Raw genomic sequence first — 25,509 nt, 5'->3', positions numbered from 1 at the left:
AGAGGAAGCCTTAAAGTGCTATAAAAATGTTAGTTACTGTTATGATTCAGTTCAACAAGCATTTATTTATTAAACACCTGCTAGGGGCCAGGTTCTGGGGATACAAAGAAAAAAAGGGATGCATTCCTTGCCCGCAAGGGGCTTACATTCTAATGGGGGGAGGGGGCAGAGGGAGAGAATGAACACAGATAGGTGAATACAAACACACACATAGTCATTGGGAGAAATCAGGAAAGAGCTGACTGTAGGCTGCTAGGCCCAATCATTTGCATAGGCCTTGGAGTTTCCAAGTGCTTTCCCATCACAACAGTGATTAAAGGGACTTCAGTAATGGTTTGGCTCTTCCCTTTAGTAGCTGTGTGGCCACAGATGAGTGAGAACCTTTTTGGGTCTCCCCACCTCATCTGTAAAATGGGGACTATATGCATCCTCTCTCCCTTGGAGGGTTATTGTCAGGAAAGTGCCTCGTCAGCCTTGATGTGCTATACATGTGAGCTGTCAGAGTTGAAAGGGAGCTTAGAGAGAGATCCCATCCCTTTAATTTACAGACAAGGATGAGAGGCTGCCGAAAGTTGCCCGGAGTAGCAAAAAGGAGACTCCTCCTTCCATAACCCTGTGAGGTAGGCATTATCGGAGGGGGAAACTGAGGCCAGGAGAGGAATCAATGAATGAAGTAGGCTAAGTGCTGGGGATGCAGATAGATACACAAGTCACATTCCTGTGACTGGGGAGATGGCTAAGTCATTTGCCTGAGTCCTTTGAATGGCTTACAAGGAGGTTGGGGCTGCCTTCTCACCTGTTTGGGGAGGACAGGGGATCAACTCACAAAACCCACAGGATCTCAGAGATGTCCAAGTTCAGCCCCATCCATTTCACTGATCAATTATGCTTTGACTTCCATCAACTGATATATGTTTAAATAGATGTAAGAGAATCAAAAATCCCCCGAACCACAACGGAACTCTCATAGAAACCACAGAATAAACATATAACTAATCAACCAACCAACTAAAAATAAAACCAAGAGAACGTGCCTCCCTCGAGGGGACAATGGGGAACAGTGAAAAGAGCACCTGTTCTGGAGTCATAGGTCCTAGGTTCAAATGCTGCCTCTGATGCATAGTATCTGTGACCATGGGCAAATCACTTCCCTTGGCTTGATGGGCCTGGACCAGAAGGCCTCTGAGGTGGGCTCTAGATTTATGATGCCCTGATCCCGTAGACCAGGGTGGGCAAATTATAGCCCAGGGGTCAAAACCTCTCCTTGGCTCAGTACAAAAATGGGCCTCAATTTGCCAACCACTGCTCTAGACAAGGGGAGCACAGATAAAAAGTGGAGGCTGGGCTGGCATCCTTGCAACCCCACCCCCACAGAAGAGACAACCACGGGCACTGAGTTTAAAACAAGGGGGCATCAACACGGTCGGCTCTAATTGCCAGGAGTTTGGTGTTCTCTTCCTCCCCCCAGGTCTGTCTGCACCGTTCTTTGGGCTTCTGCTCTTTCCTTCAGCATCTTTGCATGTTTCTCGATGGGCTTCCTAGTCATTTTTCCTTATGGTGCAGAAAGATTCTCCTCTAATCACCTGCTATGGTTTCTTTAGCTGTCCCCTTAATGGGCACCCAGGTGGCTCCTTGCTTTTTCCCATTCTATTTTTTACAGATGAAGAAAGGGAGGCCCACAGGAGAGTAAGCATTTGCTGAAGGTCACACAGCTAGGATGTGGTGGGCAGGACCTGAACCCAGCTCTCCCAGCTCTCATGAGTAGAATAAGGAGCTGTTCAGAACTCAAGGCTGCCCTTCCCTCTCTAAGCTTGATGTCTTCCAGAACAGGTTGATCTGGGTTCTTGTTGGTCTGGGTGTTCCCTCTACTGATAAGGCCAAAACTTATTGTTTTTTTAACATTAGATTGTAAGCCCCTTGAGGGCAGCGTCTGGCACATAATAGGCACTTAATAAATGATGATTGATCGACTGAATTCTTTTCTCTCTTTCTAAATAAAAGTCTTCCACATAGGAGTGACCAAGAGGACTAAAGGCCTTCCTTTTAGAATTTTGGGCCTGCCTTCGGTTACGGGTCCTTCTCAATAATGGACAGGCTCTGTTTTCTTATTTTTCTACTGCCACTTATAAAAGTCACTGAGATGTCAGCAAACGCCTTCAGGGAGATGAGGCTGAGGCAAGTAAGACAGAGCCCTGGCTTAGATTCGACTTGCATAGACCCCCCCCCCCCTTGGGCAAGTCATTCACTTAGGCACTGAGTGGGTGGGGCCAGATGATCAATCAATCACCCAATCAATCAGAAGGCATTTATTAAACTCGGTTCCAGGCACTTCCTGTGCTTGGAGCTCAGGACAGAGACAAAGGTGAAGCAGGCTGCCTTTGAGGTGCCTACATTGTAATGGGGAAGAAAGAGACAGCATGTCCTGGAATGTGTAAGGCTCCTCTCTCTGTCCTAGGCAGATGGTCTTGCTCCCCAACCTCAAGCACCCCTCCCACGACTCTTCGAGGTAGCCTTCTATGCCACAACGCACTCCCTTCATCTCTGCCCATAGGACCCCTAGTTTCCTTCAGCACAGTTCAGCTGCTCCCTCCAACAGGGAGCCTTTCCTTGTGCTTCCCCCATGAAATTGCTTTGTATTTATTTCTGCACATGGGGTACCCCGCCCCTGCTAGAATGGTAGCTCTTTGAGGGTTGGTGTTGTCTTTGTGTCCCTAGTGCCTTGAAGATACATGGAAGGGCTTGGATATTAGCTGAATTAGATTTTAACCCACAACAAAGGCATGGGAGGCAGTATGACTTAGTGGAGGGAGAACTGGGTTCAGGGTCTGCCTCAGACACATCGAGGCTGTGATTCTCCATGACTCTCTAAGACTGAAGTGGCAGAGAAGGGGCTTATTTGCATTAATAGGAGAGAATTCTTCAAAATCACAGGTCCAGTCAAAACAAAGGCACAACTTCTCTTCCCTTCAGTCTTGTGATTGCTCTACTTTGTTGTGTCTATGAGTAATGTTTATACCCAGCACTTTTAGCTTTCTAGACAAGTCTTAATATTCCCATTAATGTGAGGCTGATGGAGGGAGGGAAAGAAATTCGTTAACATGAACATTAAAGATGAAGAAGGGAGGCCACCCAGGATGGGGCAGGAATGGACCCTGTTTAGACACTGATTCACTCTGCCAATGCTGCAGTCCCTATGTGAAGTCACCAGGGACCTTGTGCCAGCCACAGGCCTGGGGAGGGGATGAGGCATCAGCTGCTCTGCAAATGTCAGGATGCTTTGGTCCCCAGTTGCACCAACCAGCTGTTTGGCATAAAGAGAAGTAACAGGGGAAGGTAAAAAAGGAGGGTGGAGTGGGGAATTACAGGATCACCGGCCTCAAGTAGCAAAGGACCTCACAGGTTATGGTCCAAAAGAGATGAGGAAACTAACAGAAGATCAGTTTAGATCCTGGCCCTGACACTCACTTGTGTGACTGTGGAGGGTCATCCTATCTCCCTGGGTCTCAGTTTCCTTGTTCATGTAGTGGGTAAAGTGCTTTGCAAAGCACCAGAAAAAAATGAGATTTTACTGAGCAGGGACATTTCCCCTCAGACTGTTAGGTTCCCTGTCCTTGGCATACAGAGAAGGGAAATGAATACGCTCAAAATGTGAAACCTGACAGCACAAGTGGAAGTGGAGTTAGGAAAATGGCCAAGGTTGATGTTCTATTAGAAAAAAGAGGATGGAATTCTCGGTGGGAAAGAGATCTGGGGTACAGTATGAGTTCTAAAAGAATCTAATGCTTATTGCTTTGCAGCAGTGGGAAAATAGATGAGACGATACTCCAAATATTAAAAATGTGGGTTTTCTTTTAATATATAAGTACAAAATTTTATTTCTTTATACAACTTTAATGGGATTTAGACCAAACCACTAGGATTTGTTTAAAAAACCAAACCAAAGCAATGATATAAAAACTGTAAGTAGGTCTGAATCCAAAGATTTCCCTCTAATAGTACCAAATGCCACAAGGTACAGATTATTATACAAATGTGTACAAATTTTAAATACAAATACAATAGGGTTCGGTTTTGAAAACAAAACAAAAACAAAGAATGGGCCCACATCAGAATTTCCTTACTCTATAAATGGCAAACTTAGAAGGAACCTCATCTGGTTCTGGTTCCAAGTCTCAGCGTTCCCTCCTTGTCAAAATGGAAGCTTTTACTGGTGTGCAACAAAGCTTTGGGTCAAGAGGCCAACCCAGCTGCTTCCCATCCCTTCCCTTTCCTCCCTGTTTTTCGGTTAAACCACACAGCAGCTTTGAGGAGTGAGGGGGGTGGATATAGCTCCTAGTGACTGTCCCAAAGCTGAACTGGGTGATAGCATGGCTATGTGATGGGGGGAGGGGAGCCTCAGAGACTCCCCAAGGATTTCCTCTGAACTTGCTGGGCTGGAGCCCAGGGAAAGGAAGGTGCACAGAGAAGAGCCAGCAAGCAGCTGTGTAGGAAGCAGATCACAGGGGGGGGCCAGGCCTAACTCAAGCAGAGACCCCGTCCCCAAATCTCAACTGCTTTCTCTCCTATGAGAAAGTGAAATTATTCTGGTTGTGTGGAAGCAAGGCCAAGAGGGCATGGCTGAACACGCGCATGCGCGCGCACACACACACACACACACACACGCACACATGCGCACGTACACGCACACATGCACACGCGCACACACACGCACGCACCTGTACACACGTGCCTTAGCCCTTCACCTTCAGCACAGCCCACGCATTTTTCCATGAGAGTCAGAATCCTAAAGGAATGATTCTTCTTTGTGAAGAAATGCCTCAAGCTACAGGCATGTTAGGGTTTTCTGGGCCTCCTGGAGGGAGGATGAGGGAAGGGATGGGAAGGGGAACAAATTTCACAAATCTGAATCTTCCCCATGCTGCTGCTGGTGGAGGTTTCTTGTTATTAAATTATATATACAGAAATTTACAGGATAAATTAAAAACTAACAGACTTTAAAGAGTTAAATATACATGATTAAACGCACACGCATCCACACATACATACACATGTACAAAATGGCCTAAGACTCAAGTGCGTTCCTGCAGCTGCCACCGCTCAGCATTCCCAGTCTTGGAGACCCCCAAGATGGGCCTGAGGGGGAGATGTCCTCTCCAGCCATGGAGCCCCTGCAGCAGCGACCGTCAGGAGGCCCAGTGGCCCCGTGAGTCTGGATTCCAGCCCTGGAGCTGCCAACCCTCTGCCCCAGCTTCCGAGTAAGTGCAGTTCAAGGAGAAGCTCTGGCAATGGCTCCCGAGGCCTGGCCCGCCCAGCACACGGGGGCTGGGGCTCTCCTCTGGCCTTGGCCTCCATCCACGCTAATGATGGGACCAAGAGCTAGTTATCCCTTGCCTAAGCCTGTTCTTTCCCTCCAGATGGAAATGACTTGGTCACCTCGAGTTGAAAGGATTTGTATTTTCTCTCCCTTCTTTCCATCCCCTTCTTTCCTAGTACACTTCAGACTGCAAGATAGATAAGGCAAACGGTCAAAGATAGGTCTGGGGGACAACACTCGGCTTGGAACAAAACCACCATATTTTATCTGTCCATAAAAGAGGTGCCTTCGGTGCCCAGAACCCCCCCAGGCCCCCAAGTTTCTTTGATTTTAAGGCAGATTGATCCACCACCGGAAAAAAGCAAAGCAAAACAAAATTAAAAACCCAAACCCACATTTAAGCCAAGGTTCCCCTTGGCTGAGTCTTCATGTTCCATAAAATTGTTAAAAGTAGGTAGTTACAATCCTATGTATATATGGTACATGTATTAAAAACATTAAAACCTACACCCAGAAGCCAGCAAAGGGCGCCAGAACAGTCTGTGTCCACGTGAGCCAGCAGGGGGCAGGGGGTGAGTATGTGTCCCAGAATCCTTAGTTGTCAGAGTCCAGGCATGATGTAGGCGATGTTGTCCAGAGTGTTTGACTAGAAAAGAAGAACACAGTAAGGATCCAGTGGACCCTGGGGGGCTCCTGAGGGGCCCAGAGAAGGGGAGTGGAGAAATCATCAGGGGACCACGGGGAAGGATTAGAGATGGGGAGGGGGTCAGTGAGGGACCCAATGGAGGGCCCAGAGCTGGGGGGGTTCACTGAGGGGCCAGGGGAGGGATGAGAGGTGCAGGGGAGGCCCAGGGGAGGGAGGATCAGAGTGGCCATCTCCCTATGGGGTAGCTCAACTTTGCTCCTGTTTCAAGAACCCAGCCCTCACTGTTTCCCCCTAAGCCTGGCATCTACCTCCCTTAGGTATGGAGAGTATGCGTGTGTGCATGCGTGCACGCGCACACACAAACACACACAGACACATACACACGCATGCAGATAGTACACATGCACATACGCATGCAGACACATGCACACAGACAGTACACACATGCAGACACGTACACACGCATGCAGATAGTACACATGCACACATGCATGCAGACACACGCACATGCAGATAGTACACACACGCAGACACGTACACACGCATGCAGATAGTACACATGCACACATGCATGCAGACACATGCACACAGACAGCACACACACACGCAGACACACACGCAGACACGTACACACGCACACATGCATGCAGACACATGCAACGTACATACACAGACACTACACATGCACACATGCATGCAGACACATGCAACGTACATACACAGACACTACACATGCACACATGCATGCAGACATGCACACAGACAGTACACACACGCAGCCACGTACGTACACATGCACACATGCATGCAGACACATGCACAGACAGTACACATGCACGCAGACACATGCACACAGACAGTGCAGACACGTACACACGCATGCACACAGACAGCACACACATGCACACACGTACACATACATGCAGATAGTACACATGCACACATGCATGCAGACACATGCACACAGACAGTACACACACACAGACACGTACACACACATGCAGACAGTACACATGCACAGCACATGCACACAGACAGCACACACATGCAGACACGTACACACACACACACACACACACACACACACACACACACACACACACACAGCAGGCCTCTCGTCCCCCACAGCCCGAACAGACGCCCAGACAAGCACGACTCACCAGGACCTGCTTGGGGCAGCCATTCAGCTCAGGCAGTTGTGTGGTCAGGCATGCCAGAGGCCCGAGGGCACAGATGATGGAATCTAGAAGAACCGAGAGACTTCCGGAAACAGCCACCATTCCCTGAGAAGAAGGAACACAGACTTCTGTCACGGCTCGTGGCCATTCCATCTCTCAGCTGGTCTCCTGCCGTGGTGCTGTGGGTCTGGGGACACAACGCGTGGCGCCATCGATTGATGGATGGTCTGTTGCTGAATGAGGTCCTGTGGATGCTGCCTGTACCCAGCCCCAAAGTGACTGGCGTCTAGGACCAACACCTGGTGTTCTGAGGGCCTGGACGCCAGGCCTGCCCTGTCTGAGCCGTGTGGCCTTGGGTAGGTCCTGGCTCTCGGGCCCTGGCTGTGCTCATGTGTTGGCAGGATGTTGAGACATTCCTTAGCTGGGAGAATCGGGCAAAGCCCTTTGTGACAGGCCTGGGCACAGGCTGCCTCTGCCTCCTGTCCTAGGTTGGGCCACATCAATAAGACAGAGTGGCTGTGCTCAGTGGGGCAGTTACTTCTGTAAGGGTGCCCAAACATGCCCCAGTCATGGGCCTGGGAGCCCAGACGGGATGGGCAGAGCAGCAGTGGGCTTGCACCTGTTGCTCGTGACCTATATGACCGTGACCAGCTGGCTTTACCTCTCCTGGGTTTAATTTCTTTAGGAAACAGCAAAAATCATCATCACCAAATTTGAAAGGGCATTGTAAGCATCAAATTGGATGATAATAATAACAACAACAATAACAATAATAGCACATATGTTGCTCTTTAAGGTTTGCAAAGTGCTTTATGAATATGATCTAACTTGATCCTCATAAAAACTGTGGGAGGTGGGTGTTAGTGTTGTATTATCCCCATTTGACAGTTGAGGTGAAGTGATTTGTCCAGGGTCACACAGCTCTTAAGGGTCTGAGGCAAGATTTACACTCAGTCCTTCTGGACTTGAGGTCTAGGGCTTTATCCCATGTACCACCTACATGCCAGCTATTATTGCCCACACTTGGGGGTGGGATGGAGTTAAAGCTGCTACTGCTTTGCTAAAAAAACATTTTAAGAATTATCCAGGTGGTGTAGTGACTGTGGTGTCAGGAAGACCATGGTTGGAATCTGCCCAGGACTTTGACTAGCTGTGTGAGCCTGGGCAAGTCATTTATCTCTGCCTCAGTTTCCTCATTTGTGAAATGTGGATAACAATGGGGGAGAGGACTGGCTGGCCTTGAGGGAAGGACCAATGATGGGAATGAGCACATGTTCTCTAGAACACATAAAGGTTACTGGCATTGCACGGCCTATGGAAAATCCAGGAAACAGACACCTGGCTTTCCCGGGACTGAGGATAAAAAAAGATCTACCCCTCAAATCCTTCTGTCTTCCTGAAGCCCTGGCTCAACCACTGGCTTCATCTGCTGAATAAAGCTCATAATGACTTCAAGTGCTCCCAGAAGTAGCTGTACCTTCTCTAGGCTCAGGGGGACTTCCTGCCTGAAAGATGTCAATCATGGCAGAAGAACCAATAACATTGCTCGAATGGTCTACAGAAATCCATCCCAAGGCTCAAGAGTGCGGTCGGCCAAAGAGGGTGACCTGGCGAGAAGTTATAGGGAGCCATGAAGAAACAGAGCCCCAGAGTTACTGTGGGCTACCCCCTGTCAAAGGGAGAGCACTTCATGGGCGTGCCCAGAGCCAGGCATGACTTAGGTGCAGCAAGCGCAGACTTGGGACTGCATGAAGTACACAGACTGGCTCTGTCACCAATCCTTCCAAGGTCAGATGAGAATAGGAGTCTTTGGTAACCCAGTGGTTTGAGCCCCTGGGCTGTGAGCAGTCACCCCAAAACTGTCAGAAGAGAACTACAGGATCACGAAAGCCCATCCAAGGTATCCTGAGCTCAGCAAGCTTGGAGAGTGGCAGCAGCCCCACAATCTGCCCACACGTCAGGCCCAGGGTTCACACCAGGAACCCTGGACCCTCCCTTCCTAGTGCGGTCATCTTGGCCCTGACTACATATGCGGGTGCTGCTTCTTGGTGCATGATGCAGACTCAGCCAGCCAGGAAGCAGATGGTAAGCATCCTCAGAGTCACCAGGATCGCCCCTCAGGCCCCAGGCACCAGGGATACCCAAGGAGAAGGCGGGGTCCCTGCCTCATTGAGCTTACAGTCTGGGAGAGAGTTAAGACAACTATTGACGTGATTATAACCGAAGGCAGACTAGAAGGATCCTGACGGGGCACAAACAACATGCGATAAGGCTCTGGAGAATGGCTTCATGGGGAACCGGCAGCAATGGAGGGAATGAAGAGGCTGTCGCGAAGGAAGGGAAAGCAGGTTCAGGGCATGTTCGGGTCAGGGGGCAAAGGGGAGCCACTCGGATCTGTGAGCAGGGAGCTGGTCCAATCAAAGCTGTTCTAAGAAGACTGATCTGGTAGGAAGGGTCCTTAGGATAATTACGATAGCTTACGAATGTGATCGTCAGGAGGTCGAGGGTCACTTGTAAGAAAGCCCCATCTCCAGCGGCAGAGCGGAGGCCAAAGGGGGACAAGCCCAGCCCTACACTCACCTCTGTTTCTTGCAGGCGGTGACCGATGAGGCTCAGCGATTCTCCCAAGAGTTGAAGGTGTGCAGCTACATCAATGGGGTCTGTGTCAGGGACTTTGGCCGGGGAGGAAGATAACACTACCGTGCTGGAAGGGGACTTTTTATGAGGCGACATCACTCCAGCAGGAGCAGCTATGGCCAAAGGAGGAAAAGAGGGAGATGAGACTTGGCTGCCGAGCTCAGCACCACAGACACGGAGGGGCTTCCCCATTATAGCTTTGAAAATCCCCACGTTCCCACTGCCAAGACCTCTCCGGCCCCGAGTCAGCTGGTCAAACTCCCTTCTTCACCCACCCCCAACCAAGAGCAGGAGGCCACCATCGCTCCCACCTTTGACTCTCACGGCCCCCTCGGAGCCAGCAGCCGCCTTCCTCTTCACCGTGGTGGCCTCAGCCTTGTTCTGTTTGTGTTGGAGGTACTGGGCCTTCTGCTTCCAGACCTGTGCGGACAGACGAGGATGGTGAGGCAGAAGGAACAGGAGGGAAGAGGCTGGACTCAGCCGGGAGGCCCAGTGACCAGGCTCCTGCAGGGTCTCCTACAGGAGATGGCTCGTCCAAATGAAAGCCTGACTTTCAGCTCATTTGGGGGCTGTGTGGTAAGTCCACAAGGAGAAAGCTCTTGGCGAGCTCTTTGATAGATTTCAAAATGAAGAGGAGTGATGGCAAGGCCAGGGCCCGTGGCTACCCCGCTCCCTGGGGGGGTTTCAGAGGCAACAGCTTCAGCAGCAGGGAGCTGCCACAGGGCAGGCAGGATTAGGAAGGTCCTTGCTCTCACTACTCCCGCTCCTAAAATCGTAACTGTCCTAACTTTGCTTTCTGAAGCCATCACACACCGCTTTCTGATCCCTCTCCTGTCTCCTCTAGCCCGTGGCTGTAGCAGATGCTGCTGGTCTGTCTGGGGGCTGGAGAGTGTGCGAAGTTGAGGGGAAGGGGGCCTGGGGCCAGCCTCACTCTGACTACAATCAGCTGGGTGACCCTGGGAAAGTCGAGGCACTTCCCTGGGCCTGGGATTCCTGATTTGCAAAGTAGAAATAATAATGACGATAATGATTTATTACCAGCCTCCCAGTGCTGGTTGTTGTGGGGAAAATGTCCTGAGTTTGAAAGCACCATAGAAATAGGGAGTTATTCTTCCTGCTGGCTGCATCGAGGCAGGGGCAGTGTGGCCCCTCAGCCCACGGTGCTCTGAACATGGGGCCAGGGATAAATGGCGGCTGCAGCATTGGTTAATGGACAAGTGTCTTTCCTTGACAGGTCATTTCCTCATCGGCACAAGTGGGTGATTCCTTCTCACTCCCGGCACAACGGTGAGGATCAGGCACCCGCCACAACCACCCAGCTCGACGCAGAGCTGATTTATGGGGACACTGCCCCGGACCACATACTGCTAGCAGGGCTCTCTGATGATGCCCTCTGACCTCTGGACTCACTCTCCCTGGCAGCCCAGCCTTTTGGGCCCAAGTACAAGACCAGTAAAAACAGGCAGCTTATGAGAGCAGTGACTGAGCCAGAGGAGCGTTACGACCTGCTCTCCCATGAGGTCACGGCTGGGCCTGGATGAAGTGCGCTTCAGGGTATGGGAAGAACCGTGCGTGGGACTGTTCAACTGTTTTCAGAGACGTTTTTTAAGAGTGTGGAGAATGGGAAGACCTGAGATAGATGGTGCCTTGAAACCTGAGGCTGCTAAGCTTGACTTCAGTTCTTGGAAAAATGGTCCTACTCCCGGGGAAGGTTTGTAAGCCCTCAGACAGGTTTACAACAGGCTCTTGGGTAAGCGCTGAGGGGTCTGGGAGGACCTGACTCTGCCCATTTCCCATGTGTCCACTTAGGGTCCTCCTCAATGCCAGGGCCAGATCCCCGGGGCTTCAGCACCAAGGATTGCCACCACCCACCCATGACTGTAGTTGGGGAGAGCCCCACCCTCCTGCAGCAGCTGCTCCCACTGTCTCCTGGGACAGCCCTACGGCTGGCCCTCTAGTAACCCCCTCCCCACATTAAAACAGGTCCATTGAAAAGAAATAAAATCACACACACAAAAAGAAGGGAAGCAAGAAGTCACTAACAGCAGGCATGGTTTCATCCTGAATAGGCCATGACACAGGAATCTGATTTCCTTTGATGACAGGCTAGTGCCACAGACAGTGTTCCTGGGGTTCAGCCAGGGACTGCACCAAACTGACCGTACATTCTTGTGAACGAGATATGGGCTAGATAAGAGCAGTTAGTTGGATGTGGAACTGATTTAACGATGATTGGACCTAAAGAGTTATTGGAGGCTGAAGGCCAGGAAAGTGGCTTCTAGGCTAGCACTTTAAGGATCTCTCCTTCATCCTGGGCCGGCTGCATTTTTATTAGCGATTGTGACAAAGGGATGGGGGGATGTTCACCCAATAGAAAGATGGCAAAAAATGGGATGGGAGGATGCTGAGGTCAGGATTCCAAAAGTTGGGCTGGCTGGACTGCTGAGTTAAGTCTAATGGGGATCAATGAGATGTAATTGGGAGGAGTGTAAAGCCTGAGTATAGGCAACGCCACCGGGTCACCTGAGGTTAGCCACGAGCTCTACAAACTTCAATGTTCTCATTTGTCTAATGGGAACGATATGTTTCCTTGCATCCCTCATTGGACTGCCATGGGGAACCGACACAGGGCTAGATGACAGTGCACATGAAAAAGAGATGGGGGCGTGAATGGATGGCATGACCAGCCCAAGTCCACAGTACACGTGACCCAGTGATAGCACAAGTGACTTCGCTTTCAGGAGGCTGCACTGCTGTGGGCCCTGGTGGGGTCCAGCAGGAAGGAGGTCACACAGAGCCCCTGGTCAGGGTCTGGTCCCAGACATGTGGGATGAGGTGGGGGCTGGAAAGCACGGCATGGAGGATCTTCTGGGGCAATTGGGGATGGAGAAAGGAAGTTTTGGGGGGATCAGGGGCCACTGGAAGGAGGATCAGGCATTTTCTGGATGGCCCCAGGGGGCAGAGGCAGCGAAGAGGCAAACTGAAGCTTTTTTTTTTTTTTTTGCAGGGCAGTTGGGGTTAAGTGACTTGTCCAGGGTCACACAGCTAGTAAGTGTTAAGTGTCTGAGGCCAGATTTGAACTCAGGTCCTCCTGACTCCAGGGTCGGTGCTCTATCCACTGTGCCACCTAGCTGCCTCCAAACTGAAGCTTTTCAATGAGACATTTCTATGGAGAAATGTCCTAACAACAGAGTTGCACCAGAGTGTCTCGGGCCCCCATCACTAGTGATCATTTCAGTGGTGGGTCCCCTGTCAGGGTCCAGGGAGGGGCTGGCCTTGGGGTCCTCATGACGGGAACATTCCCTTTCTCAGAGGCTCAGGATGCTTCTCTCATAGGGCTGTTGCAAGGGAAAGTGCTCTGTAGCTTTAAATGGCACAGAACCTTTGCGCTATCATGACCTAGCCTGGGGGTCCCTTCCAGTCTCTATTCCAGTCTGGAGGGAGAGTGCATCCAACAAAGGAGGCTCTTGCTGTGCTGCTTGTTCTGCATCTCGGTCGAGTCAATTCGTCAGGACACGTGGCAAGGGGTGACTTGGCCTTGAGGGGAGGACGCAGGGAAGGGCTGCTTTTCAACCACATTCTCAGCGCAGTGTGGCAGCGTGGCTGCAATCACAAGGACTGTGCTCTCCAAAGATTCAAGGCTGGGGGTGCCCCAAAGGACCACGGGGGCCAGTGTGTGTAAAGAGTGGCCAAAGACATGCCCAGACCAGGAGGGGCTGAGGGAGCACCAATGGGCAGAGCTCTGTCTAGGGTCGGTGGGAGGCCCCCACTGCCCGGGGTCCATCTGCAAGTGGAGGATTGACGGACGGATGTGGGTGGCAATCAGATGGGCTGGGAAGGTGCAGAGAGGCTTCGAGCTCCCCTCCTGGAGAGAACACCGCCATCTCTACGACCACAGATCTGACGCAGCTAAAGGGCCCTGCACCCAAGGACTCTAAGAAGGGTGCTTGCTCATCACTGCAAAGTTCTGGCCACTTCTGCCAACGTGTGGAAAGCTTCCTGGGCAGGGAAGCTGGGAGGCCCTGGGTTCAAATCCAATTTCAGACTTATTGGCTCTAGGCCCCGTGCAAGTCACGCCGCGCCCTCAGACATTCCCCTGCCTGTAAAATGAGGATTCAAAGACCTCCAGCTCAAGGGTTCCAGGAAGTGACTTGGTTCTGCTGGGGACAGAGTGGTCACTCCAGAGGCTCACCAGGGCTCCTGCTGGTCACACTGAATGAGGGGTAGCGAGCTCTGGCTGGCTCTCCCTTGGCATCTGTGAGCTGAGGCCGGAAGGGGCCGGAAGCCCCTACCCAGCCCCTGCCCAGCCTGATGAAGCCAGGGTTTCCAGGAGGATCCAACTTAGGAAGCTGTGAGGTGATTACTCTGCTACTTACCAGTTTGTCTTTTTCTGGCAGCTGCTTCCATACTTCAGCCAATTTCTTGCTAAGTTCCCCGAAATCTGGAAAAACCAAAGGTAAATGTCCCATATGGGTAAAAACAAAGAACCCAAATAGGTGAGAAGAGAGTATGCGAGCACAAGGCAGGGCAGACTTGAATTCACAGCCATCCGGGCCGCTCAGAGAGAACCTCACCAAATCCCTAAGGAGCCAGGCTCCCACAATAACAGGACCAACCATCAGAAGGAAGGGCCCTTTGGGTCATCTCTTGGGCCAAGTACCAGAGAGAGGAGTCTCTCCATTCTCCTGACTCCAAACCATCCAGACACAAGAAGAGTCACCTACTGACCACTTCACACAGCCTAAGGTGCTCTCCCCTCAGCGTCTCACCTGGCCTTCACAAGCACCTGTGACGCAGGGGAGGCAGGCAGGTGGTTTTCAGATGGGAGAGTGGAGGCCCAGAGAGCTTTGCTCCCTAGCTTGGGCTCCTCCACGGGCCCAGAGAAGGCCGGGGGTGAAGCTTGGGCTTGAACCCAGGGCTCCTGGTTTTTCCTGGAGGGTTCTTGCCACTGCACCAGCTGCTTAGAAAGGGCAGAGAGAATGACTATCTTTGGCAGTGGTTTACACCTTGACCCCTACAGCCAGACCACAGGGCTATAAGCAAGATGGAGGAAGGTGTGATACAAGTCATCTAACAAGCAGCATCAGACCAGGTCCTCCTAAGAATGGAAGGTCTACAGCCGCCCCTTGGAGAGCAAAGGTCAACACCTATACCTATTGCCACATAAACATCAATATCCACTGGGCATTTCCATGCTGGACTATCTTCTATCTATAAAACAGAATTTAACATTTCAGCTGCTAATCTAGCCTACTTAAGTCACATCAGAACTGAAGGAGGAAGTGGACTTGGAGTTGGCATCCCTCCAGGGCATGAGGCGGCCTGCCCAGGTCCTTACCTATTCCTGGGTGCTCTGCCACGATGGTGACTCGGTACTCCTTGCAGAACACCTGGTAGGCAGACATGTTCTTCTTCTTTGGCTAGCCCCAGAAAGAAGAGAGAACAGGATGAGGCATAATTAGGACGCAGACTGAGAAACCTGGGACCCAAGGGGACGAAGGAGAAAGGATTTTTGGGCTGTTCCATCAAGGGAAATGATTCTAAATGAGGGTTTTCATGCTAGCCTGGAAGAAGACGTTACATAATGGGTCGTAATCTCCTTGAAGTTAGGGATCATGTGTTGTCTGTACTCCCCTTCCCTCTCCGCCCCCAATACCTAGCACAAAACTTGGGCACATAGCACACAATAAATGTTTGCCGAGTGAATGAAGGGACTGTAAGTCCCTTGAGGGCAGGGACTGTCTTTTGCCTTTCTTTGCATCTTGAATGTTTATCAGCTCAGTGCCCAGCACATAGCAGGCACTTAATCAATGATTATTGGATGGCTAGCTTTTCTCAAAAGTATAGTTATTTCAGGTTCTTTGCACCTCAGAGATGGCCTGTCCCATGACTTCATCAAATGAAGGGGTGAGAGTATTTTATCTGAGATACCTTTGTCTCTCACATTCTATGCACTGAAACATACTGGACATTTGAAATGTCTTTTTCCGCTCCCAGATGAAACTGTGCATCAACATTAGGAAACTAAACCAATGGATTTAGTTGTACTTGTGACGTAAAAGTGAACCACATCCAATTCAACATGAGTGATGCTGGGTACAGGGACACTCGACTTTTATCAGGACAACCTCCACCCACCACAATCTAAAGACATGGCAAAATAATAAGAATTATGTATTCTGGGTCTATTTCTTCATTTACAAACTCAAACAAACAACTACCACAACAGCTAATATCTATATGACACTTTAAACCTTGAAAAGTACTTTATAAAGATTTTCTCATTGGATCCTCACCACAACTGTAGGAGGTAGTTGCTCTCCCCATTTGACATATGAAGAAACTGAGGCAAATGGGTTAAGTGACTTTTCCAGGGTCATACTGCTAGTAAGTGTCTGAGGCTGGATTTGAACTCAGGTAAATTTTTTTTTTTTTTTGCAGGGCAATGAGGGTTAAGTGACTTGCCCAGGGTCACACAGCTAGTGTCAAGTATCTGGGGCCAAATTTGAACTCAGGTCCTCCTGAATGCAGGGCCAGTACTTTATCCACTGTGCCACCTAGCTGCCCCTTGAACTCAGGTAAATCGAATATACTTTCTCCTTTGTCCACACGAGAAACTTCCAATATTGAATTTGGTACACACTTTCTTATTTATTCGTGACTTGGGAACCAAAACAAAACAAATCCATGTGTATGCATTCCTGCTTTTTCAACTCCTAAGTGAAATTGACTGGCTTCTCAATTCTGAAAGAATCAGACCTTAGTAGGAGGTCACTCTGTCTGACCTTCTCATTTTATGTATCAGGAGACCGAAGCCCAGGAGGTAAAGGGAGGAACCTCATCAGGGAAGCAGAGCATTTCGTGATTCCAATCTGAAGTCAGGGTTCTCTTCAAGAGACCACTCTACGCAGTCCGTCATTACCTCAACATCACCTTTGTCCTTCCTACTGCAGAATGATTCTGACTCCCATATCAATCCTCTCTCCACCACACCCCCGGCTGCCATTAGTACAAGGGAAGAAAATGCTCTTTTCTCCATGGATAGAAAAAGCTTCGAATGTTAGAAAAGCAACTGTCATTTCACTATTCTCTGATGATTTGAGGTACTTACGGGACTTCTATCAGTTAAGTGGTTTAGCTTTCTGTAAAAACCATTAAATGGAGGCCGTGTCAGCACAAAATGGTAGACTGAGTTTTTGAAAAACCACCCGCATGTATCCATCTGATCATGTGTTGCCTTTCAGAGCAGTCCCCTGACAGACTGTGAATGTACCCATTCCCATGAATCCCACTACTGCTCAGGAGGCAGCGGAGCTTGCCTCTGGGAAATGCCTTCAGGAAAAGTATATTGAGATTTAATGGATGCCCACTATGCTACAGCTTCTAAGAAGAGGTAATTGCCCAGTCTGATCATCTTTGTATGTCAGATTTGGCACTGACTACCCTAATTCTTTCCTCAAAGTCCACCTACTTTCTGTCAAATTTGATCTTGTTTTTATTGGTTCGTTATATCACATTCTTTTTAGAACAGATTCCCTTCTCCTTCCCCATCCTGGGAAAACCATCCCTTTCAACAAAGCCAATCTATTTTTGAAATAGAGTGAAAATTCAAAAGAAATGATCTGGGGGCAGCTAGATGGCGCAGTGGTTAAAGCGCTGGCCCTGGATTCAGAAGTACCTGAGTTCAAATCCAGCCTCAGACACTTAACACTTACTAGCTGTGTGACCCTGGGCAAGTTACTTAACCCCCATTGCCCTGCAAAAAAAAAAAAAAAAGATCTGTCAAAGCACAAAAAAGACTGATAGACTCAATTACAAAGTGGTCCTTAAAGAAATTAAAAACTCAACTTAAACAGATGGAGGAATATTCATTGTTCCTGGCTTGGCTATGTCAATATAATAGAAGTGTAAAATGATAATATGACCAAAATTAATTTAAACATTTAATTCTATACCAATAAAATTATCAAAGAGTTCATGGAACTTGATAAAATAAAACTTATTTGGAAAAAATAAAAGATCTAGAATACTAAGGGAAATGTTGAAAAGAAGTGGGGACAAAGAGGGAATAGCATGTCCAGACCTCAAACTCTATCATGAAGCAGCAGTCAACAAAACCAACTGGTACTGATCAAAATCAACACAATAGATTAGACAAGGGAGAAGCAGAAACAACTGAGCTACGCAGTATCTGATAAAGCAGAAAACATAAATTACTTGGGCAAGATCTCCCTATGTGATACAAAGTGCTGGGAAAGTGGAGAGGTGCAGCCTGGAAGCAATGAGGTTCAGACCAACACCTTCCACCACACTCCCCAGTACATTCTAAACAGATATGTGCCCCTAATATTATACCATTAAAAAATGAGAAGAGAAACAGACCATAGACTCCTCACAGATCTGGGTAGGAGATGAATTCTTAACAAAATAAGGAATAGAGGCTATTACAGAAGATAAAAGAGAGAATGCCCATTACTTTAAATGGAAAAGCTTCTGCCTAGACAACATTAATGCACCTAGGCTAAGAAGGGCAGTGGACAAATGGGAAAAGATTTTTTTCTATCAAATTTCTCTAATAAGGGTTTGGAATGCAAGATATACAAACAATAAAAAGTCAGATAGATACACACAAACATACATATGCATGATTATATGTGTATCTTTGCATAAACACAAAGATATTTGTTCATGTCAGTGACAATAGTTGTGTTTTAACCCTGGTACCAAGAATTAAGAATAGTGGCAAGAAAAAAGCCTGTCAGATCTCTATATACAGCTTTTATGAAAAGGTTACTGAAAACTATCTTAGATATTATATACTGTAAAGAGAAAGCATAATCCTTATTCCATGAATCCCAGAGCTTTTACCTAAATTAAAACTTTCCTTAAGTCCAAAAATTACAAATAACATTTTAATATAAAAATTAATCTAAACAAAATCCAGTTATTTAAAAAAAATATGAATTTTGTGTCTCCTGTCTGGTATACCTGAGCCTAAGTGGAAGTCAGGAGGCCCTCATAACTTTTTCTAAGGGGACTCAGCCCAATTCTCAGAGTATCATCCAGAATGAGACACGCTGTTGCCAATCTGTTGCCAAGGAGAATTGGTTTCACCTTTGCAACATCTGTTAAATACAAAGTAGAAGTTATCCTCAACATCACAGCAGGGGTAAGAAGTTGGGAGGGGGCACTATTCATGAGAAACTCAATGTATTTTGGTGGGGAAGAAGGAAGAGTGAGAAAAGACTAAAAAAAACCCAAAAACAAACCAACCACTGGAGATAACAGGAAAGCGAAGTAGCTCATTAATGAATGAACTTCTCATCACATGCAGAAAATCCTGCCCAAGCACCAAAGGCAGGCCCAGGCCCAGAGGACTGTCAGATGCTGAGGCCCTGACTGACATAAGAGGCCTCTGGGGTCTTCCTTTCTGGCGCTGTGCCTGCCTGGTCTGGGGCTGAAGTACCCAGTGCCTCTGTGTCTCTAGCAACTGACCCTGGATGACAAATCCAGAGTCTGGATTATGAAGGCAGCACTATAGATGTGGGCTCACCAATAAGCTAGAACCATAGAAGCGTCTTGTTTCATGTCGGTGGTAGAGAATGTTGGCTTTGGGTTCAAATCCTGCCTCTCACTGCCTTAACCTGCTTGGGCCGTAGTTTGCTCATGTATAAAAGGGGCTGGCCACGATTGCCTCGGGCCACTTCCAGCCCTAGATCTATGCTCCCACGAGCCTTCCAGACACGTGGTAATGAGACAACAGTCAAAATATGGATCCCTCCCCCATCTCCCACCATGGATGGCCAAGGTCTGAGGTGCTAAGGGCAACAAAATGGTCAACATTTTAAACTCTTTTGCACTCTCTTCTCTCTTGCCTCCTTCCTTCCACTGTCCCCTTTGGACTGGAGTCCTACTCCCCTTCTTGCTGGCCCCGGGCCCTCACTAGAAGCACCCTCGCTAGGAGCCTCCTCGCTAGGAGCATTGCTGACTGTGCCAGCATGCAGAGCCCAACTCCCACGCTCTGAGCTCTCTATCTCTGGCTGAGGTTTTCTTTCCTCCCCCGCCCCTGCCCTAAGTAATCGTTTTTTGAGTGCCTCTCAGAGTACTTGTGTCCAACAGCCTCCTCCTCTCACACTGGCTACTTATAAGTCCTGCTGTCTTTGGGCTGCTCCGAGGACACCCCCTTAAGGGTTAACATCCTCGGGGACATCTTTTGGCTCTTCTCACACCCTTAGCTCCCACATCTAATCAGCCTCGGTCACAGGCCTGGCTTCTCTCTGCCCCACTAAAGGCCCTTGTGTTCCCTGGTCTCTACAAGCATCCTCCGGGCTGCCTTTGTGACATCCACAAGTGTTAAGTTCATCTTTTTTATCCACACACATGATCAGGCTCCTCACCCTTCAGTGAAACTTTAGCGTTTATTGGATAAAGCTCCGACGTCTTCACAACAACCTGGAACACCGGGCCTTTTTAACCTAGCGCTGCCTCGTGTTTCCGGCCTTATTTCATAGTGCTCCCCTTGAGGTATCAGGGTGCCAGGCATGTGAATGTGTGCCATGCCTTCCTGCCCATGCCACTCATGGTGCCTGCTCTGCCTCTTCTTTGCCCGATTCTCAGTTTTGGCCTCTTTAAGCTGGAAGGAAGCTCTGCCACCGGTGACTACGACTCCTTCAGTTTAGACATCACGGGCCCAAGGGCTGAGCTGGCTTTGATGTGTGAGCTTTTGGCAGAGGGGGAGGACACCTCTCTCCTTGCAGAGTCTTCTCCCCCTCCCTCTGTCTGTCCCTCTCCCACCGTTTTGAATCAGTCATTTGGTTATGTGTCCCTCTAGCAGACAGTAAGTTCCATGAGGGTAGGGACTGTCCTGTTTATCTGGGTACCTCCCCCAGCACAGAGCACAATGTCCCGTATACAGCAGGAGCCTAATGTGTTTCTAGAACTGGGCTGAACTGATGGACGTACAGAGGTCTTTCCTTAGAATACACTGATAAATAGTTACTTTGAAGGGCAGCTATTGGACAAGAGGTATCTAATGAATATTGGGGATTTAAAAAGAAAAAAAAAGAAAATATAGCCACTGGGATCCCTTTCCAGGATCCACAATGCTTCTACTGGACAGTGAGGGAGATAGTTGAACTTTAAAAACCACTTCTCAACATCCATCTTGAGATTCCAGAGTCACCATCACATGGGGAAGTACTGTTTTTAGGGAGGACTAGACTGTGGGGAGAAGGTACCCAGAACCCATTTTTATCTCTGTCACAGATATACCACGGCCTTGTGTGACTGGACTGTGTCATGGCTCGGTCTTACCAGTGAATGGATAGTCTAGTCACCTCTGGACATAGAAAATGCTGATATTGTTTCTGAAATATCTTCAAGTTCCATGTCCAATTTTGAGAGGTTAATGTTAAGCTGATATCTAGAGCTGATAGCTGTTAATAATTGATTACAATGATTTGAAGCGGGGATACCCTGCCTGATCCAATTCTTATCAAAGACAAACAAATCCACTCCCCAAGCAAACTAGGAAATCATCTTGAGCTGTTTGGGGACAATTTTTCTATTTTCCAGAATGGTTCCTGCTGTTATTTTTTTTCATGGAGGTCTGGTCTAGGCCAGTCTTGGGGATGGAGAGGGCATGCACTCTCCAAATGTACATTTCATAAGAAACTTCATCAATCTGCATTCGACTCCTGGCAGTCAGGATATATACCTGCCTACATAGGTCTTCACTTCCTTTCCCCTTGATGAACCTGGTCCTTCTCTCTCTCACTCGCCCTGCTCCAAAAATTACATCACCTTTATACCCTTCCCAATCCCTCCATCCTTCTTCTCTCTCAGGCCTCTCACCTTAAATTTCTACCAACTTTGTCAATGAAAGTGGTTCAGGGTACAATCCTATCTTGATCTAAATTTTACATTTCTCTTCTTTGATACACCCTCTTTTTTGAATAGATTCTCTACGGCAATCTCCCATTTCCTTCCAATGTGCCCCATAGAATACCTCCTTCATGGATTGGTGGGGGTGGCTGGTGGTGGTGGTCATCCATTTGAAGCCCATCTCTTTCACCCACACATCCTCCCTCCCCCAACCCAAAGCTGGCTCTTTCCTGAAGACACCCTCTCCCTTGCTGTCTTCTTCCATAGCCTCCTCACTGTCTCATCTCCTACTGCTACTTTCAGGACATGAAACTGTTAGCTTCTCTGTTTCTCTGCCAACAGTGAGTCATCTTCTTCTAATAACTATGGATGGGTTGGACTCTTCACCTACTTCTGATGCCCTGGAGAAGTCAAGCACTTGGCCCACCTTCTTCCCACTTCGTTGTGACTTCTTTCACCATATTTCACCCTCTGAAGTGAAGAGCCTCCTCAGGGCCTCCCTGAATCCAGCTCCACTCCGGCTGCCCTGCAGAGGCCAAGCTTTGGATTTCACCACTGAGTTCTCCACCTTTACAAATGCCAGAGGATCGTCTCCCATCACAGCCCCGGTCGGCCTGCCTTTTGACTTTATTTTCCTGATATGAAGCATATGAGCTCTCTAAATGCTGCCCCTCTCCCAAATCAGATCTTGGGGCCATATTTCAGGAGGGACAGTGAGTGACGAAAAGTAGGTCATTGAGAAGAGAGTGACTGGGACGGTGAGAAGACAAGAAGCCACGGTTTATGATTCTGGCTGAAAGAGCCTGGGATGCTTAACCTAGAAAAGCCATGTCCTAGGGGGACATGGGAGCTATCTTCAGGTATCTATCTGAAAGGCTGCCTCGTTAAATAGGGCATGGCACTACAAAAGTAATGGAATGAGCCCAAGGATTAGTCAGAAAGATGGGGTGCAAGTGCCATAACCTTTTTGAGCCTAAACTCACCCCCTCCTCTGTGAAAAGGAGATAAAGCTTGCGCCAAGCCCACCCATGAGTGTGGCTGGCAAACCTCTGGATCCTCAACAGATGAAGATGGGGTTGGAATTGCTGAGTCACCAGGAATTGAGGTCAGGATGAAGAAGAACTTCCTGGCACCAGGAGATGCTCTAAGAAGGGAGCTGCCTTGGGAGGTTCTAAGGTCCCTAACATCCGAGGTCTTCAAGAAGAGCTTGGCTGACCATCTGTCCTCCACCAGCCTGGAACACGACAGCCTGATCACTCCTCCCTCACTTTGTAGCTTCCGTTTGGGGTCTGGCGCTGTCCTCACAGTGTCCCTTCTCTCTCCCTAAGGCTGTCCTTTGTCCCCTGCTCCAGTCTCAAAGAAGCCGCTCACTGGTGAGGTCTCCACTGCCCACACTGCTCCTTCTCCCCCATTTCCAAAAGCCCAGAAGACAGCCCTGCCTCAACGTCCCACTAGCCCCTCAAACTCCGAATGGCCTTTCCCCACCTTTGCTTGTGCCACGCTTCCTTCTACCCTACGGGTGCCTTTCAGATTGGTCAGGGCTGCTTCTTTATGGAAAAAGTAGCTTTGTTGTTTAAGAAAGGTAACCTTTAGGGAACTCATGATAGAAGAGGATCTCCAAATCCAAGAAAAAAAAAAAGAACTATGGAGTATAGATGCTGATTGAACCATACTATTTCTTTTGTTTTGGGTGCTGTTGTTTTTTTTTCTATTTTGAGGTTTTGCATCACTGCTCTGATTTTTTCTCTTGTAACAGGATTAATGCAGAAATAGGATTAATGTTATTATGTGTATATGTATGTGTGTGTATATATCTATATGTATATGTATATAGATATATAGATATAACCTATATCAGATTACCTGCTGTCTAGGGGAGGGGGGAGGGAAGAGAGGGGGGGGGGGGAGAAAAACCTGAAATTGTAAAGCTTGTATAAACAAAAGTTGAGAACTATCTTTACATGTAATGGAAAAAATAAAATACCTTATATGTTAAAAAAAAAAAAAAGAAAGGTAACCTTTACAGAGAAGAAAACCACTCTGTGCTACTTAAATATGGGGGTGAATGGGAGCTCTCTGACGTTTTGGGGGCTCTCCTCTAAAGAAGCCATTAAGGCTCCCTTGTTGTTTTGCCTTTAGTTCTCTCTACTGGACCCCCCGTCCTGCGGAGTGACAAAGAAATGAAGTCTGTGATCACTGATCAGAGACTACAGCCAAGCCACTTCCAGACATCTCATTCTGTCTGAAGATCAAAGCCAGGTGATTTTGCATTTCAAACAACAATGAATGTAGAGAGAAAAGAGGAAAAGGCCCAATCCCATCTCAGAACATTACTTGTTTGCTATCCCCAGGAAAGACATGAATGAGTTTCATTAATGGGACTGGTTATGACTCTATCAATTTTGGCCAGTGCTTCCATTTGGCCTTTACAAGTTTGGACCCTGCTCTCCCGTCACCCATGCTACTAAGTTATGGAGACCATCCTTGGCACTGGCCCGAGCCAGCCCCAGCAGCTCTGTGGAAATGTGGTGGAGGAGCATACGAACGAACGCAGAGATGCTGTTAGTATTAAGGGAGCCTGCCTCAGGCCAGAGGCCCAGAAGGTAGCAGAGGGGTTGCTTTCCCCCAGCTGGCCAATTCTTTACCTTTTCTGCCTTCTCTTTCTCCTTCTCTTCCCTCTTCTTCTTCTTCTCGCTCTGTCCATCAGGGTGGAAGACTGGTGGTGGTGGTGGAGGTGTGGCTCCCGGGAAAGGTGTGCTGGTTGGGGGTGGTGGTCCAGGGCTCATTCCTGCGGCTTCCCCCACGGGTACGGCTGTGGCGGAGAGTGCGGGGCTCTTCTTGGACTTGGAGTGCCGCTTCTCTTTGTGCCTCTCCTTGTCCTTCTTCTTCTTGCTCTTCTTTGACTTCTTCTTCTTCTTGATCTCCCGGTAAGAGTCGTCGATCACCAGTTCACCAGCCTCCAGCTCAGCCCCTGAGGAAGAGCCCGACTGCAGGGCAGGCTCAAGGTTAGAGAGCTCATAGTCAGCACTGTGTGGCTCAGAAAAGATGGATGCATCTGGCCCGAAGCCTTCGGGGCCAGGAGAGGGATGCTGCTCCGTGGCCGGCTTGTGCTTCTTCCGGGCTGTTTTGAGGAAACTCTGCAGCTCGTGCCCAAGGAGGACAGTGCCCTGCTCGTCTCGAGCTGACTTCTTGGAGGACTTTTTTGCTGTCCCTTGGGGAGGAGGATTCTGAAAAGGTTCCTCGTCACCTGTCCTGCCCTCCTTCTCCTTGGGGGAGAGAATAAGTTTCATTTTTAGGCCGTCTGGCTCTCGCAGGGTCAAAGTCTCTGTATTAACATAGAGCGGCTTCATTTTTTTGGCCTTGTGGAAGCCACCGTCCTCGAGGGAGAGCTCACCACTGCTGCCGCTGCTCCCCTTTTTCCTGGGGTGCTGCTGCTCCTTTTTGCTTTCTGAGTAGCTGGAGGAGCTAAAGGAAGAAAATGAGGATTTCTCCCCAGTCTTTCTGGGGGGCTTGGAGCCTGCTGCAAGGGGGGATGTGATGGCCTTCAGCAGGTCCATGGCTGAATCGGAGGGTGGGGGACTTGGCACCCCCTTCTTTTTTTTCTTCTGTGACGACTCCAAAGGCGACAGATCTGAAAATCACCAAAAGGAAGAGAGTGTCAGAATGATGGGACGCGACTTCTAATGCGCTCCCCTTCTCACCAGACACCCCAGCAGCAGGGAGGGGGGAGGGCTGACCCTCCAAATGATTCGAAGCACTCGGAAGTGAACGCCCGCACACGTCCTGGCTTGTGTGACCGCCTGCCTCGGGGCCCGGGAGGCAGCGGGCCGCCCAGCAGAGATCACCCCAGA

At 49.0% G+C, this 25,509-nt stretch overlaps 1 protein-coding gene across 7 annotated transcripts in view; it reads right to left on the bottom strand.

The window, feature by feature from the left end:
- Positions 1-1,766: 1,766 nt before the first annotated feature.
- HMGXB4 (HMG-box containing 4) overlaps positions 1,767-25,509 on the bottom strand; it is a 33,758-nt gene continuing 10,015 nt past the window's right edge. For all 7 annotated transcript variants that reach the window (XM_043968331.1, XM_043968330.1, XM_043968334.1 and 4 more), the window contains 7 exons: positions 24,304-25,289; positions 15,114-15,195; positions 14,152-14,216; positions 10,087-10,195; positions 9,719-9,888; positions 7,121-7,243; positions 1,767-5,960 (listed from right to left, as the gene is read on the bottom strand). In XM_043968331.1, coding sequence (XP_043824266.1) covers positions 5,916-5,960; positions 7,121-7,243; positions 9,719-9,888; positions 10,087-10,195; positions 14,152-14,216; positions 15,114-15,195; positions 24,304-25,289 — 1,580 coding nt within the window. In that variant the 3' untranslated portion in view covers positions 1,767-5,915. The remainder of the gene's footprint in view (positions 5,961-7,120; positions 7,244-9,718; positions 9,889-10,086; positions 10,196-14,151; positions 14,217-15,113; positions 15,196-24,303; positions 25,290-25,509) is intronic.

The sequence above is a fragment of the Dromiciops gliroides genome, chromosome 5 (genome assembly GCF_019393635.1).
Source record: "Dromiciops gliroides isolate mDroGli1 chromosome 5, mDroGli1.pri, whole genome shotgun sequence".
In the NCBI taxonomy this organism is placed as follows: domain Eukaryota; kingdom Metazoa; phylum Chordata; class Mammalia; order Microbiotheria; family Microbiotheriidae; genus Dromiciops; species Dromiciops gliroides.
This window is presented reverse-complemented; position numbering and strand designations above follow the sequence as displayed.